Source organism: Halyomorpha halys, unplaced genomic scaffold (genome assembly GCF_000696795.3).
Source record: "Halyomorpha halys isolate HHAL.00 unplaced genomic scaffold, Hhal_1.1 Scaffold478.1, whole genome shotgun sequence".
Classification (NCBI taxonomy): domain Eukaryota; kingdom Metazoa; phylum Arthropoda; class Insecta; order Hemiptera; family Pentatomidae; genus Halyomorpha; species Halyomorpha halys.
Window position 1 is genome coordinate 869,642 of NW_027114329.1, and position 13,689 is coordinate 883,330.

General features: G+C 31.7%; 1 protein-coding gene across 1 annotated transcript in view; it reads right to left on the reverse strand.

Moving 5' to 3' along the window:
• ERp44 (Endoplasmic reticulum protein 44) overlaps positions 1-12,135 on the reverse strand; it is a 14,762-nt gene extending 2,627 nt beyond the window's left edge. Inside the window, exons 1-8 of the mRNA XM_014424721.2 lie at positions 11,977-12,135; positions 11,818-11,893; positions 11,575-11,730; positions 7,458-7,642; positions 6,696-6,811; positions 3,257-3,397; positions 2,386-2,543; positions 1,686-1,858 (exon numbers count right to left, since the gene is read on the reverse strand). Coding sequence (XP_014280207.1) covers positions 1,686-1,858; positions 2,386-2,543; positions 3,257-3,397; positions 6,696-6,811; positions 7,458-7,642; positions 11,575-11,730; positions 11,818-11,893; positions 11,977-12,033 — 1,062 coding nt within the window. The 5' untranslated portion in view covers positions 12,034-12,135. The remainder of the gene's footprint in view (positions 1-1,685; positions 1,859-2,385; positions 2,544-3,256; positions 3,398-6,695; positions 6,812-7,457; positions 7,643-11,574; positions 11,731-11,817; positions 11,894-11,976) is intronic.
• Between the last annotated feature and the right edge of the window lie 1,554 nt (positions 12,136-13,689).

Consider the following 13,689-nt stretch of genomic DNA (forward strand, 5'->3'; position numbering starts at 1 on the left):
AAATCAACAGTTTTTTAAGGAAGGAATTTGGGCTTTACCATCTCGTTGGGAGAAGGTTACCGACTGTAACGGTGGATATTTTGATGAATAAAGGTGATTATTTGAAAATATTTATTTATTTATAATTTCCCCCAAAAAAACGACAGGACTTTTTGAATGACCTGGTATATCACCACATTTTCTAAAAAAATTTAAAATGGCCTTTCATAGTAACAATTTAATTATCTAATAATAGTAACAATTCAACAATTATCTAACTACAGTAACAATTTAATTAGCTAAACTGCCTTCCATATCAACCATTTTCACTCAATTCTAACGTATCTTTGTACTCCTGGACCTGCTATCTGTCGGACAGATTTGTTTCCTCGCACTCTTAACAGAATCTTCGTTTGAGAGTAATTTCTCTGTCTTTATAAAATATTTCTTTGTTTTACCCCACTCTCACTTATTTTTTTTCCCTTGTTCCTTCCTTATTCACCTTTCTGGATACATATTAATTTCTTTAGCTTATTAATTTCCACACTTCTATATTACTGTGGAACTTTTATCTAGTGTAACATATATCCTGTTTTCTTTCTTGCCCATTGTATCATATATATTGTACTTTGACTTCATTATGTTGTTTTAAATTATTTTTCATTATTTTAGACATTAATTACATTTATTATTATGTTTATTCTATTATTCATAATTTAAATTTTCTTTTGCACCTTTCATTATGTTTATTTCTATACTTACTTGACCATTAGTTTGTTAAAAAAAATTTTGTTACATTCAGTTTGTATAATTCTTACCTCTTCAATATTATATTTTATCTTCTATTAGCATCAATTTAGTACTATCTACTTAATTTATTGTTATGTATTTTTCTAAGCTTGTTTATTATTATTTCCCTGATAACCTGAATCAAGGTTGTTGTCTCATTCTGTTTTTTCAGCTCTGATGAAGACATGAAATTCAGGTCAAAACAACGGCACAAATAAGTAAGTTTTGTTTATTTGTGTATTTTTGCTGACCTAACCCCAACCATCTTCTTCTCATAAATGCTATACTGTTTTATATATTAGAGATTTTTTTAATATATGAAATTTTTATCAGTTTCTGATAGAGGTAAATAAAAGTTCTTTATTTCTAAAAAGATAACCACTATTAAAAAGTAAATTAGTTCATTTACATAAAAAGTATTCTTTCTTTTTTTTGGCTTTCTCAATACCAAATGCAGGGAAACTTTGCATTTATGGTGGGATTAAAAAAATTATACCCTTTAGAATACAAAATTTGCACTCAAATTTTATGTTTTACACATCAAGGAATAAATTTTTCTGCAATAAAAACTTTGTTCAGACATAATTGATGAAACCACTAATCTGATCAATGATACAATCGACCAAACACAAATTTGACTAAAGAGAGACAAACACAGAACCAAAATTTATTCCTCCACACCTAAGATGTAAAATGCTAGTGAAAATTTTTAATTCTGAGGACATGAATGTTTTTCATTTCCTGTATGAACAAAAAATTTAAACTAAAAACTACCTTTGTTAGTAAGGAACAAACAAAAAATCTACAATAACCCATGTACTTGGCTGGTGTTTTGTATAATTATATGTAAATAGACTCCTAAATATGCACTCACAAATAGAATTGGTGTAATGTGTATTTTCTTAGGGAATGGTTACCTGAATAAATGCTTTGAGTTTTCCAGGAACTTCCATGTCTTTGATATTAGGGAAAGGATACATATGCCTGAAGCTGTCAATGGCTATAAGTGGTAAATCATCCAGGCTCTTTCCAAGATGGTGGAGGGGGTGTGCAAACTTCTCTCCATCAGCAGTGAGAAAGTTGATGTTCTCTATACAACATTGTTAAAAATGTCTTAAACATTAAAAAAAGTACAAAGGTTTTTAAAAAATTAACAACATAGTTAAAAATGTATTAAATATTAAAAAAGTACAACAAAAGTCTTTAAAAAACCAACTAATATTGAATTCATACCGCAGCGTTTGAGAAATGCAACAAAAATCTAGTAAAATAACAATATTCATGAGTTAGACTAGGTAATTAATGTGAAATTTCAGTTGTTTCTCTAAAGACTATGGATCAACAGTGGGGATATTTATATTGAGAGTTTTAAAAGAATTTTTAAAACGAAAATATGATTATTACATGAAACTATAGCATTTGATAATGAAAGTTTAACAAATACAAAATAAATTAGTATTTAGTAAATGATTAATACATTTGGTGTGGAAGGCACCCGACTGCTATGGTATAGCAGGTAACCTTGGTAGTTTCATTATAAAATAATTAGTTCAGATAATCGACATTCTATTGTATTATACCATGATTAGTGTTCAGAAATGATGACAAGGAACTTACGTTTTTCTGAAAGAAGTTGCCCAGCTACGATGTCTTTGAAATTCTTAACAGTTTCGTCATCTTTTCCTGGCCTGTGAAAGAGAATCATGAAAGGCAAGCCCTCCTCTGTTAATTCTTCAGCATTTTCAAAAGTTATCTCTCGAACCAATGGAACACATCTATAATAAGGAATAAATGCTAAATAACTAAAGAAAATTATTTTTGTAGAAATGATTGAATAACAAGAACAATTATTGATTAAATAATAAAATTTTATCCATTTAAGTCTCAAAACATTTTTATTCTATTTATAAGTCTGACATTTCGGCCAATTCGGCCATGTTCAGGGACATTCTTAATAGAATTTTAGAATTAAATAACTTAAAAACAACTTCATGCAGGCTATTCTCCTTAGGTCAATCCAACAAATTACCTAATTAGTCAATTTTAACATTAAAATAAAAATAAAAATTATTTATAAATTAAAAATTGTTAACCGTGTTAAATAAATAAATTTGTTATAAGTTTATAAAAGAAACAATCCCTAAGTGACAAAAATAATTATTTAGAAAAAATGTTGGATGACACGGAATTCACAATACATTTAGAGTTTACTTAGTCACTTAATAGTTGGATTACTTTCCCATTGCTAAGAAGAAAATAAGATCCATTCATTCATAAAGTCATTTCAAAAATTACTATACCATTCTCATTTATGTAAATATTTAAAGCATATTCAAGAATAATAAATGTAAGAAATATCATACCTTTAATAATGATATAATACAAAAAAAATTCAATTTGGTCAGTAGAGAAAGTGTAATAAACACCTTGGAAGCAGCACTAATAAATAGAAAAAAATCATGAATCTGAAGTTTTTTTTCGTACATACCTCTCAGCCATCCAGACAGAAGTTTCATCATAATCGAGAAGTGAGCCTTTGAATGTCTCATCTCTTTCATTAGAAAGGGCGACATCAGGTCTAAATACAACAATATTCTGACCAGGGGGATGCATTGCTCTAACTGCATCACTATAAATTTAAAAAGGAATATCAGATAATTTTAAAGATTTAATAGATAATAATAAAATAAAGGAATGTTTCTAACCAATAGAACAATAAAAGCCACTAACACAGGAATGATAACCGTATGGCCCATTAATCTTAATTGACCATTGGTCCTATGGTTACTACTTTTATTCACTGTTGTTATATAGCCATTCAAAAGAGTGAATTATATCCACAACGAAACATACGTATGCAGTGGCTTACTGATTGAGGTTAGCCGGCCAATAGCTGGAGTATTAAGTGATGAGATCCTCAGTAAAACAACAATTGAGGATATCCACAGTATCAGGGCAGAGGAAGATCATGTCTTAGAAGGAAGTCATAATGGAGGCTTGGAGGATCTAGGGAGCAAGGGATTGGAGGTACCTGTGGTATTCATCCAACGGCATGGACTGGCAAAAGGTTATTGCAGGAGCCCAGGGACCAATAATGGTTTGTTGAGTTAAGCTGTCCTAAAAACAGCATGGGTGTACTCCTGTGCTCCAGGAACTGTGAGACAGAAGGAAAAAGCAGGGAAAGATCTCCGACATTCTGCGGGTAGAAGGAATTGCCCGATATATCTGGAGATGATGATGAAGCAGGCTAAGAAGACCCAGTATGTGTAGGCTGCAAATCCTCCATGTTAATACTAGGACCAGTAGCCAGAGATGAGTGGTCATGGACGAATTGAGATTTATCATCCGAAGTTGGCGGCGCATCTTGGTGATTCAGGAGCCATGTAGTCACAGGATTTATTACATCGAGGGTGGTCTCACTAGTCAGTAGTGAGAGGAGGCCTACAGCAATGATTGTTGTTGTTAATCCTGCCCTCAACATTATGAAACTGAAGCAATTCACAACAGCAGATCAGGTAGCATGTTAAGTGAGAGGGGGCAAGTTTATAGCTGTGGCTATAAATATAGCCTTGAAGTGGCAAGTATTACCCTCCAACGTCGAAGGGTAAGAGTACGTCCGGTCCCATGGTGGAGACCGGCTCTGACACAGTTAAAAATAGAATACTACAGGGCTAGGTGTAGATATAAAGAGTGCAGAGATGACGAGAGGAGGCCTGCACTAGAAGAAGAATCTAAGCACAGGTATAGGGCATATTAAAACAGAGTGCAACACCAGAAGAAGAGGTACTGGAACAAATTCCTTGTAGAGGAGTCAGAGAAGAATCTTTAGGGTATCTCGTACAGGGAGGCACTGGGCAATGTTAAGCCGCTTCAGGTGATGCCAGCTATTAGAGTGAGAGGTGCCCAGGTAACCACCCTGGAAGAGGCTCCTAAAATGTATAAAGACTATATGTACCCAAGGGATAATTCGTCCCAGAATAGTGCAGATGATGGAATGGTAAGACAAACCATGTTATACCCACCAGGTACCGAACTATGTCCACGATGGGATATATGGGACCTTCATCTTACCCTGGACAGGCAAAAGATCAGAAATGCTCTAAAACTAGATAGCATAGATGGATCAATCCTCAAGAACAGTGCCCATTGTATCAAGAAGGAGTTACTGGAGATATTCAATGAGTGTTTGGATAAGGTGCACTTTCCAAGCAAGTAGAGGATTGGAGACTTGAGACTGCTGCAAGGATAAAGAAACACCAAAAGCCTAACAACCTATATACCTCCTCTCATTAGCTAGTAAGGTACTGGAACACATGATCATCAACAGCCTCAGATTGATCTTAAGTGCTGCAAGCCATTCACAGCAATTTGGCTCGACCCATGGCAAGGGAACAACAGATGTGCTACTGAGAGTATGTAGGGACCTGGAGGAGAGGGCAGAGAAATACATCTTAATGATCCTGTTTGGCATTTTCTCTGCCTTCGACAGTGTTTTGTGACCCCATGTACTACAGCGGTTGCAAGAGCTTGACACCCCCAGCAGTCTATATTCCCTCATGGGTAGTTACCTCAATAACAGAATTGTCAAAATCAGGCCTCCTACGAGGTCAAGAGAAAAATCGAGAGAGGATGTCTGCAGGGTTCAGTACTAGGTCTGGCTCTGTGGAAGCTAGTATCCAATGAGTTCTTGGGGAAACTAGAGGATAAAGGAAAAAAGAGGTTCCTTGCTACAGCCTATATCGATGGCCTGCCAGACTGAAGACAGAAGTGGAGAGGTGTGCCAGTCTTATCGGAGAGTGGTGTGTGAAGAGGAAGTTGAGTATGGCGGCAACGAAGACCCAAGCTACACTCAAGAGCTTCTAGAGATAGGGATACCCAAGGAGAAAGGATCAGACTAGGTGAGGAGGTAACATATCTTGGTGTAAGAATAAAAAGACAATTTGTTGCCACTCATCCCTCACCTGGCGTATTTAAAGGATGGCAGTCACTCAATGCATTAAGAAGGATAGGGGGTACCTCAGGTACTCTGCAACGATGACCATATACAAAGCTGTGATCCTAAGTATTTTGAGGTACGCATACCCTGCATGGAGCCAGAACCTCAAACAAGCACAGAAGAAGAGACTGGCTACCATACAGAGATTGGCTCTGCTGAGGGTCACAAAGACCTACAAAATGGTGTCACATGAGGCGGTTCAAGTGCTGGCCAGAGAGATGCCAGTGGATCTCATCCTCAAGGAAGATGTCTTAAAATATGAGGTAATGAGACATGGACTGAAAGCATTACGGGAAGAACTCCAGGAGAGGATAGGTGAGACTCCAAAGTTATGGAAGATGCTGCGGGTGGATTCAAAAGAGAAGAGGAATTGATGGTGGATGATGCTACTTTGAGAAAATACATCCCCACCATCCACTCAAGATATTTATGAGCTCACTGTAGGCTAAGTGGGTCCTCCCAGACTATTGGTTCTCACAGATCTTAAAAGGACACGGGTGGTTTTGGGGAAAGCTGAAAAACTTTGAAAAGAAAATCGACCCTGGTGCCCTATGTGTGGAGTTCCTCAGCAGAACACAAAAAAAAAAAAAAAAAATAAGAAGTTGAATCAGACTGAGACCATGAAGCCTGGTGAGCTGCAGGAGGCACCCAGAAGGATGCATACCAGGAGGGCTGGACCTAACGAACAGATGCAGAGAACAAGGTGCAGTCCCATCAGGCACTCAACTGATGGAACTCCACCCTCCTCTCCCACTGTTATGAATATTATGAAAAAAAAATTGTTGATATTTGGGAGCAGTGGCATGCGCATGTCTCACCCCATATACCAGAAATGGTGTAGAGGAGGATAAAAAAAGTTCTGTTGAATTGATTAAAGAATATAAAAAGTTATTATAATTAAAAATTTATTCATAGGAATTATAAACCTTACCCGAATCCTACATGGAACTGACAATCTTCCTTAAGGTTTGAAGCAGCTCTTCGGAATATATTGTACTCAGGGCAGTCTTTCTTCTCAAAAAATCCAATTATGATCCTCTTTTTAGTCTGAACAAGCATAGGAAAAACTGATGATAGTAAAAATGAACACATAAGCATCACTACTATAAAACAACATGAATATTCAACTTTCTTATTAAGTACGGACTCCATAAGAAAATTGAATATTGATTGATTGAAATTAAATATCTATTATGGAATGGATAGTGTAACTCAATTTATAATTTGCAATTAAAACACATCAATGATCATATTATTATATAAAAGGACAGCCCATTTTTTTGGTATATAAAGCTGGAGAATTGGTTTGATCTAGCTAATTTCAGCAGCTGTCAAACCAATTGGAAAAATTCTTTATGCGTTAGACCTTTTACTGAGGAAGACTCAGGCTTAATAACATCAAGCCTTGACCCTTAGAAACAGGGCACAAACTATAAACATCAACCAATCTGAAAAACAATAATAACTAATAACTTCATTCATACCTGTAGAATCAGATTCACTGGAATAATTATGTTAGGTTAATCGGTTGAAATACTAAGGTTTACCATTATTTTTAGACATAATAAACCATTTTAATAATATATATACAAACCATTAAATTGAGAGATTCAAAATAATGAGAAACAATAAATAAATTAACGGTCAAAATGACGAAACAAAAAGAGTAATTAAACAATTCAAAATTACTCACATCTAAATTTTTCAGTTCTGAAATGTCTTGGAACTCTTTAATAGGGTCTTCTAGTTGCTTCTTTACAAATTCTTGAAATGCCTCAACAGATCTTTTTCCACGATACTCCCTTTTGGCTGGCTGACCATTCCTAATAACCTTAAGGGTAGGATATTTAGTGATATGGAATCTTGTAGCTATGGCACCTAAAATTAAATCATTATATGAATCCACAAAATAACTAGCTAATAAATTGTAGCCTGAATAGAAAAATAAAACAGATAGGTATACAAATTTAACTAAAAAATTAAAAGATATAGTAAACATGAATAGGGGGAAAAAACCTATCATTCTTTGACACCTTGCAACCATGGATGGAAATAAATATTTTTTAAAATTTGTTGGGCTCAATTTTGATGTGCTGCACAAGATTTAATCCTTTAACTTAATTTTTCACATAATACACATAGAGATTTAGACATGCCAATACTCATCCTTCTTAATTTCATTTTATTCCTTTATCCTAATTTAATTTACAATTTTTAACTTGGGTTCCCTGCACATTTTGGGTTTTTACTACATGAGTATGCACTTTTTGGGTTTTTTACTGCACAAAAATCCGGTCTCTAATAATCACACAATAACATTTTATAGAACATTGGATAGTGTTAATAAAGTTATCTGGACCTTTGGTTAAGAAATATTAAAATTATGGTATATAAATCATAATTAACGAAGTCAATTAAATATTTTTAAAAAGCCACAAAGTTTTAATAGAACAAATAATTTTATTCATCCTTCACAGAGACAAAAAGTCAAATAAATATTTACTACTTTTTTAATCAAGATTTTATTGGTCATAAAATGACAGTTATTTTTACCATAAAAATATTTATCATTTTTGTTGGTTATTTTGATTAACGATCCTTTGTAATCAATGAAGAAAAAAAATTTAATTCTCTTCACAAAATTCAAAATTTTATGTTTCAAGAAACACATAATCTATACAAGATATGTATAAAATTCGAGATTGGAATACAATGTTATGATTTATTGAGCTAAGTCATTAAGACTATTTTGACTTGAGTTCTTGACTTCAAGAGCATTTCGTACTTCCAAAAATATTTAGATAAGTGAGCCGATTTTTCTCATAAAAATATTAGAAATAATAAATTACAAATATTGGATATTTTATTTTTTGATATTTACTGGTATAATATAATAAATTTAAATAATAAGTCATAGTGCAATAATTTACAGTATTTTTGAATTGTTAATGACTTTGAAGTTACATTAATGTTATCGGCTAATTGTTATTTTTAATAAATCACGTATAATAAAATCCAATTCTGGTGATCACAATAGAAACATTAAATTTTAATATTAGTTTCTAAACTATCAAAACATCAACAAAACTATTACATTTTAATTGTTAAAATAAAATGAAGATAAAGATATTTCTTAAGTCCTTTAATAGATGAAGTAACCTTTGATTATATAAGTATTGAAATAAATAAATAAACGTTAACTGGCAATCAAAAATAATTCTAATAAAACATCCAAGCTAGAAATTACTTTTTTTTTATAATTACTTCTAATATAATAAACAAAATTTACAAGTACCAAATGACAAATAATCAATCACATTTAATACTAAAATGAACACATAATCCTAAATGGATTATAAAATAACCAGCTTACCGGGATCAAGAAGAATTAAGAAGATTTTTAAGGAATGTTAGATATCTAATCAAGGATATAATACTTATTTTGTAGACAAAAAGGCTAGAAATAAAAAATAATGGTATGAAATAGACCATGAATCAATAGTTTTCATGCTCCAAACGAAATGAAATAAAATTTATGATCTTTCAAATGAAAATAAGAAAATTTGAAAAGATTTTCATACCTTCAATAAATTAATAAAACTAAAAATAATGATCCTAATCTTGAATTCAAAAACATTAAATGGGATATTAACAGTTTTAAGATAGGATGAAAATGACAATGACATAGGTTACACTTTATGAACCAAATAAAGTAATAGGAACAGAAAAATAGTTTTTGTGCAATAACTTAAACATATGAGTCAAATACCCTCCAATTAACTAAAATAAATCACTATGTGGAAATGATTCCATAGCTAAGGACATAACTTTTACGTATCATAGATAAATATATAAATAATACTAATACAATAATAATATGAATAATGGATAATAATATGAATATCTATATAAAAATGTTTCAAATGTTTTGGTAATTGTTTAAAAACTATGTAATTTTTATATCTTCTTAGATTTTGTGAATCAAATCAAACATAATTTTCAAAATATTAATAAAAAAAGAACACTCATATTTAATACCTCTTTAATATTTATGTAATAAATATTGTGTTCATTTAATATTTGTATGTTTCAATATTATAAAGACACTAGAATCTTCAACCTTTTTCTACCTGTGAAAGGTTTTTTGTGGCATACTGATAGGTTATCTGTAAGATGGAAGGCAGTAATATAATTTTTTTTTTGTTTTGCAGTTTTATTCAATCTAAATTGGGTGATGGATAATGTTTATTCATATCATTTGATATTAATTTAGCAAATGTTACTTCTTAAATAAAATATTAATGAGTAATTCAATCATTTGCTTTAGTAACTAAAAAGTTAAACACTTCTCCGATATTAGATAAATTTAATTATGAAAATAACAAAAATCTAAAAGAAAAATAACTAAGAAAACTAAAAAAAAAAATAACAAAAAAAAACCACCCCAGATATAATTTATAATACATGAATAAAATACATCTTTTTGGAGCAGTGTAAAATATTATAAAACCCCAAATAACTTTATACACAACTTTACTTATTGTAATGCAGAAAAGTAAAAACAAACCAATCATCATTCATTTAAGTAATAAAATAGACATTTAAATGAAGTAAATCAAGTATAAAAATTTTAATGTAGAAATTACAAACAATATTTTTTTTTTTCAAGTACAACAGAACTAATTTTTTGACTGTTAGAAATCAGAACTTAAGTGAAATTAAATGCAAGTACTTAAAGCGTTACAACAAAAACTAAATCGGAATGGTTGTACATGAACTTTCTAAATGTAAATAAAACATTAAAACAATGCTATCTGTACTGATCAGATAGAATTTAATATCTATTCTCAATTATTCTTATTAATTGATATAAGTTTATTTCCTTCATTCTAATAACAACAATATTTCTTCTTCAACCCATAAAAGAACGAGCCAAAATATTACTGACATGTGGAATAAATGTATATAGAACAAAACTGTTACAAAATTGTAATTATTATTTAGTTTTATAATAAAAAAATGTTGGTTCACTGAAATTCAAATGGTTTTTTCCTAAATCATTTTAAATGATATTTAATAATTAAAAATGAATCCCACTAAAAATCAACCACAATTAAATTTTGGATAATTAATACATTACTTTAGTATAAGCCAATCAAATAATTAATAACAAACTTCAGATCAACGTCAGCATTATTAATAATTAAGGAATTTGAGAAATATATACTTAAAAATTCTTGGTAGCCCTAACGATTAAAGCTATTACTAACAATTAACTATATTTCAAAAAGATACCCCAAAAATTAATATCATTTTCAAACAAAGCTATAAGTGGTAAAAGATCAATAAAACATTATGTAACAATATGTATGTGACAGTAAATTTTAATACATCTCAAAGTATATTTAAACATTAATTTAATTAATTAATTATGAATGAACAGAGGCACTTCAAACATGAGTCATATTCACCTGCTTATATGCCATCAAGTACTAGTGGATTTAAGTGTGTAATAATATGAATGCACAAGTTTAAAATGCCCAATAAATAGTATAAGGGCTAAATAAGAATTAAAAAGGCTTTTCAAATAACTTTTAATGTTATCATGACAATAAAGGTTTAATTAGTAGTAAGTTACACAACTAGAATTTGTCATTGGCTATTTACTTGAAACTGGATCTATACAATAAAAAAAGTTGATTTAATACTCTTCATGACATAAACATTATCCTTTACAACTTTAGGCCCCTCCTTAGCAACTAATCAGGGTTTTCCAAACATAAATACTAAGGTTAAACAGAAGCACATACCTTCTTTGTCACAGTCAACTTTTCCCATCACTACCTGACCGGGAGATGGAAAGGCTTCCGATACTCTATCAGCAGCTTCATCGAATATTGGACCCAACATGTTACTGAACCGACACCAGTCAGCATAGAAGTTAATAAATACCAATTCATTTGAAGCTAAAATAAACAGATGGCAACAAGAGTTAATAAAAAAAAAAAGGAACAACTTGAACTTAATATCATACAAAAAGCAGATAAGCTTACCTAAGGTCTGATCTATAGTAGACTGTGTAAGAGATACAGCACCACTATCAGTAGGATTGTAACAAAGGTAAGATATCTAAAACAATATAGACTTGTAATTTTAAAGAGTAAAAATATAGTGATAAAAAAATAATAAAGCTAAGTAAAGAGAAAACTTACCAGTAAGTGAAAAAAAAACAATATATGATAAGAACTAGGATAAATATTTTGAATCATTATACGACCGGAAAATTGATTTACTTTGCAACCGGTAAAGGTTAGAAGGAGAACCAACGGGCAATTGACAACAGCTACCAGCAAGGCAGGTAATCCTACTTCTCAATTTTAAGGACAAGCCTGTAAGTTGAAATTGTTTTTTTATTCTTGTGATTTCAAATAAATCTTCAGCATTTTTCAAGAAACAAATTACTACATCTTGCTAGGTAAAAATAAATATTTCTGTTCTATTTGGAGAGAATATTCAAAATACTTTGACAATATTCAATTAAAATGATAAAACATCGGTTGACAAATTAAAAACAAACACTATAATATAGTTTGATGATTCGAAGATAACAAAGGCTGGTGGAAATAAATCAAAATCTGTCATAAAGATCAGGAACGGAGCTAATTTAGTAAATATGCCCCCCCCCCTTCTTCCCTTTGTGTTCAAGAATTATCCTTTCCAAAACAAATAAATGATTTACTGATTTCCTACTCATTGATTTTTTTTAATTATCCAAAGGAGTATGCATAATTAAAAGTAAAACAAAAGGAATGTGGGTTCTTCATATTTGAGAGAAAGATTCTTTCTAGAATATTTAGTCCGATGAGATTTGGTGACCACAGGATAAGACGGAAATATATGAGCTATTTAGATAGCTAATTTCATCAGGCAAGACCGCTACTGAGCTAGAAGTAGAAGATAGCCAAAAATAAGATGGGAGACTATGTGACACAGGACGGCAGTACACTGCTAGGAGTAACAAACCGGAGAGCGGACCGGAACACCTTGTGAAAGCTTAGCAGAGATGCTGAGGCCCATAAAGGACTGGTAGTGCATAGGAAAAAAGAAGAATATGTTGAAATTTATACTAGATATATTTTGAGCCTACTCATACTGAAAAGTAGTGAAATTTTGTACTTCTGAAATTCAACATCGTTGTGGAATTTTGTAAAGACAAATGTGATTGTAAGCAATTCTTTTATTTCTACATATTTTTACGCACAAGAGATCAGGGTCCTGCATGCATGCATGATATGCTGCATAATATGCTTGCAATGAGAAACCAATACCATTCTGGAATGATCTAGTAGATCATTTGTTTTATGACTTGGATGAATGAACGTAACGGAGAAGGGAGAGTTATCCACAGGTGACCAAGCTATTTTAACCAAGATTGGGGGTTCAAGTTTTCATTTCAAGCACCATTGCGAAATAAGAGTCAACCCGAATTTGAAGCGGTACCGCTACAGGTTGAAGGGTTGCTGAGGGGATGCCTTAACTCCCTCGGCTAAAAAAGGGTATGCACGTTGTATCCCCGTGTCAAGAACTTATTTCCATAATAAAAATTTCCCTTCTACTGAATGATTTCGGCAATGAGGAGCATTTATTTATCTTCATCTTTATAAGCTACATTTGTTTTTAAGATATCTTGAAGTTGAGTCTGTGCTCTGTTTGCTATTTCCACTAAGGTGACTGCCATTTTGTAGATTACTTCATCAATAACTTCTATGTTTTTTAACAGATGCACGATCTGCAATTAAAACTATGGTATGGTGACTGTAATGAAAGCTCAATTGCTGGAGATAGAGACCGTTTTTTTTGTTTTGTTTTTTTTCAAAATTGGATATCACAACGAATCTTGAGATTAAGAAGCTTCAGCCAACTAA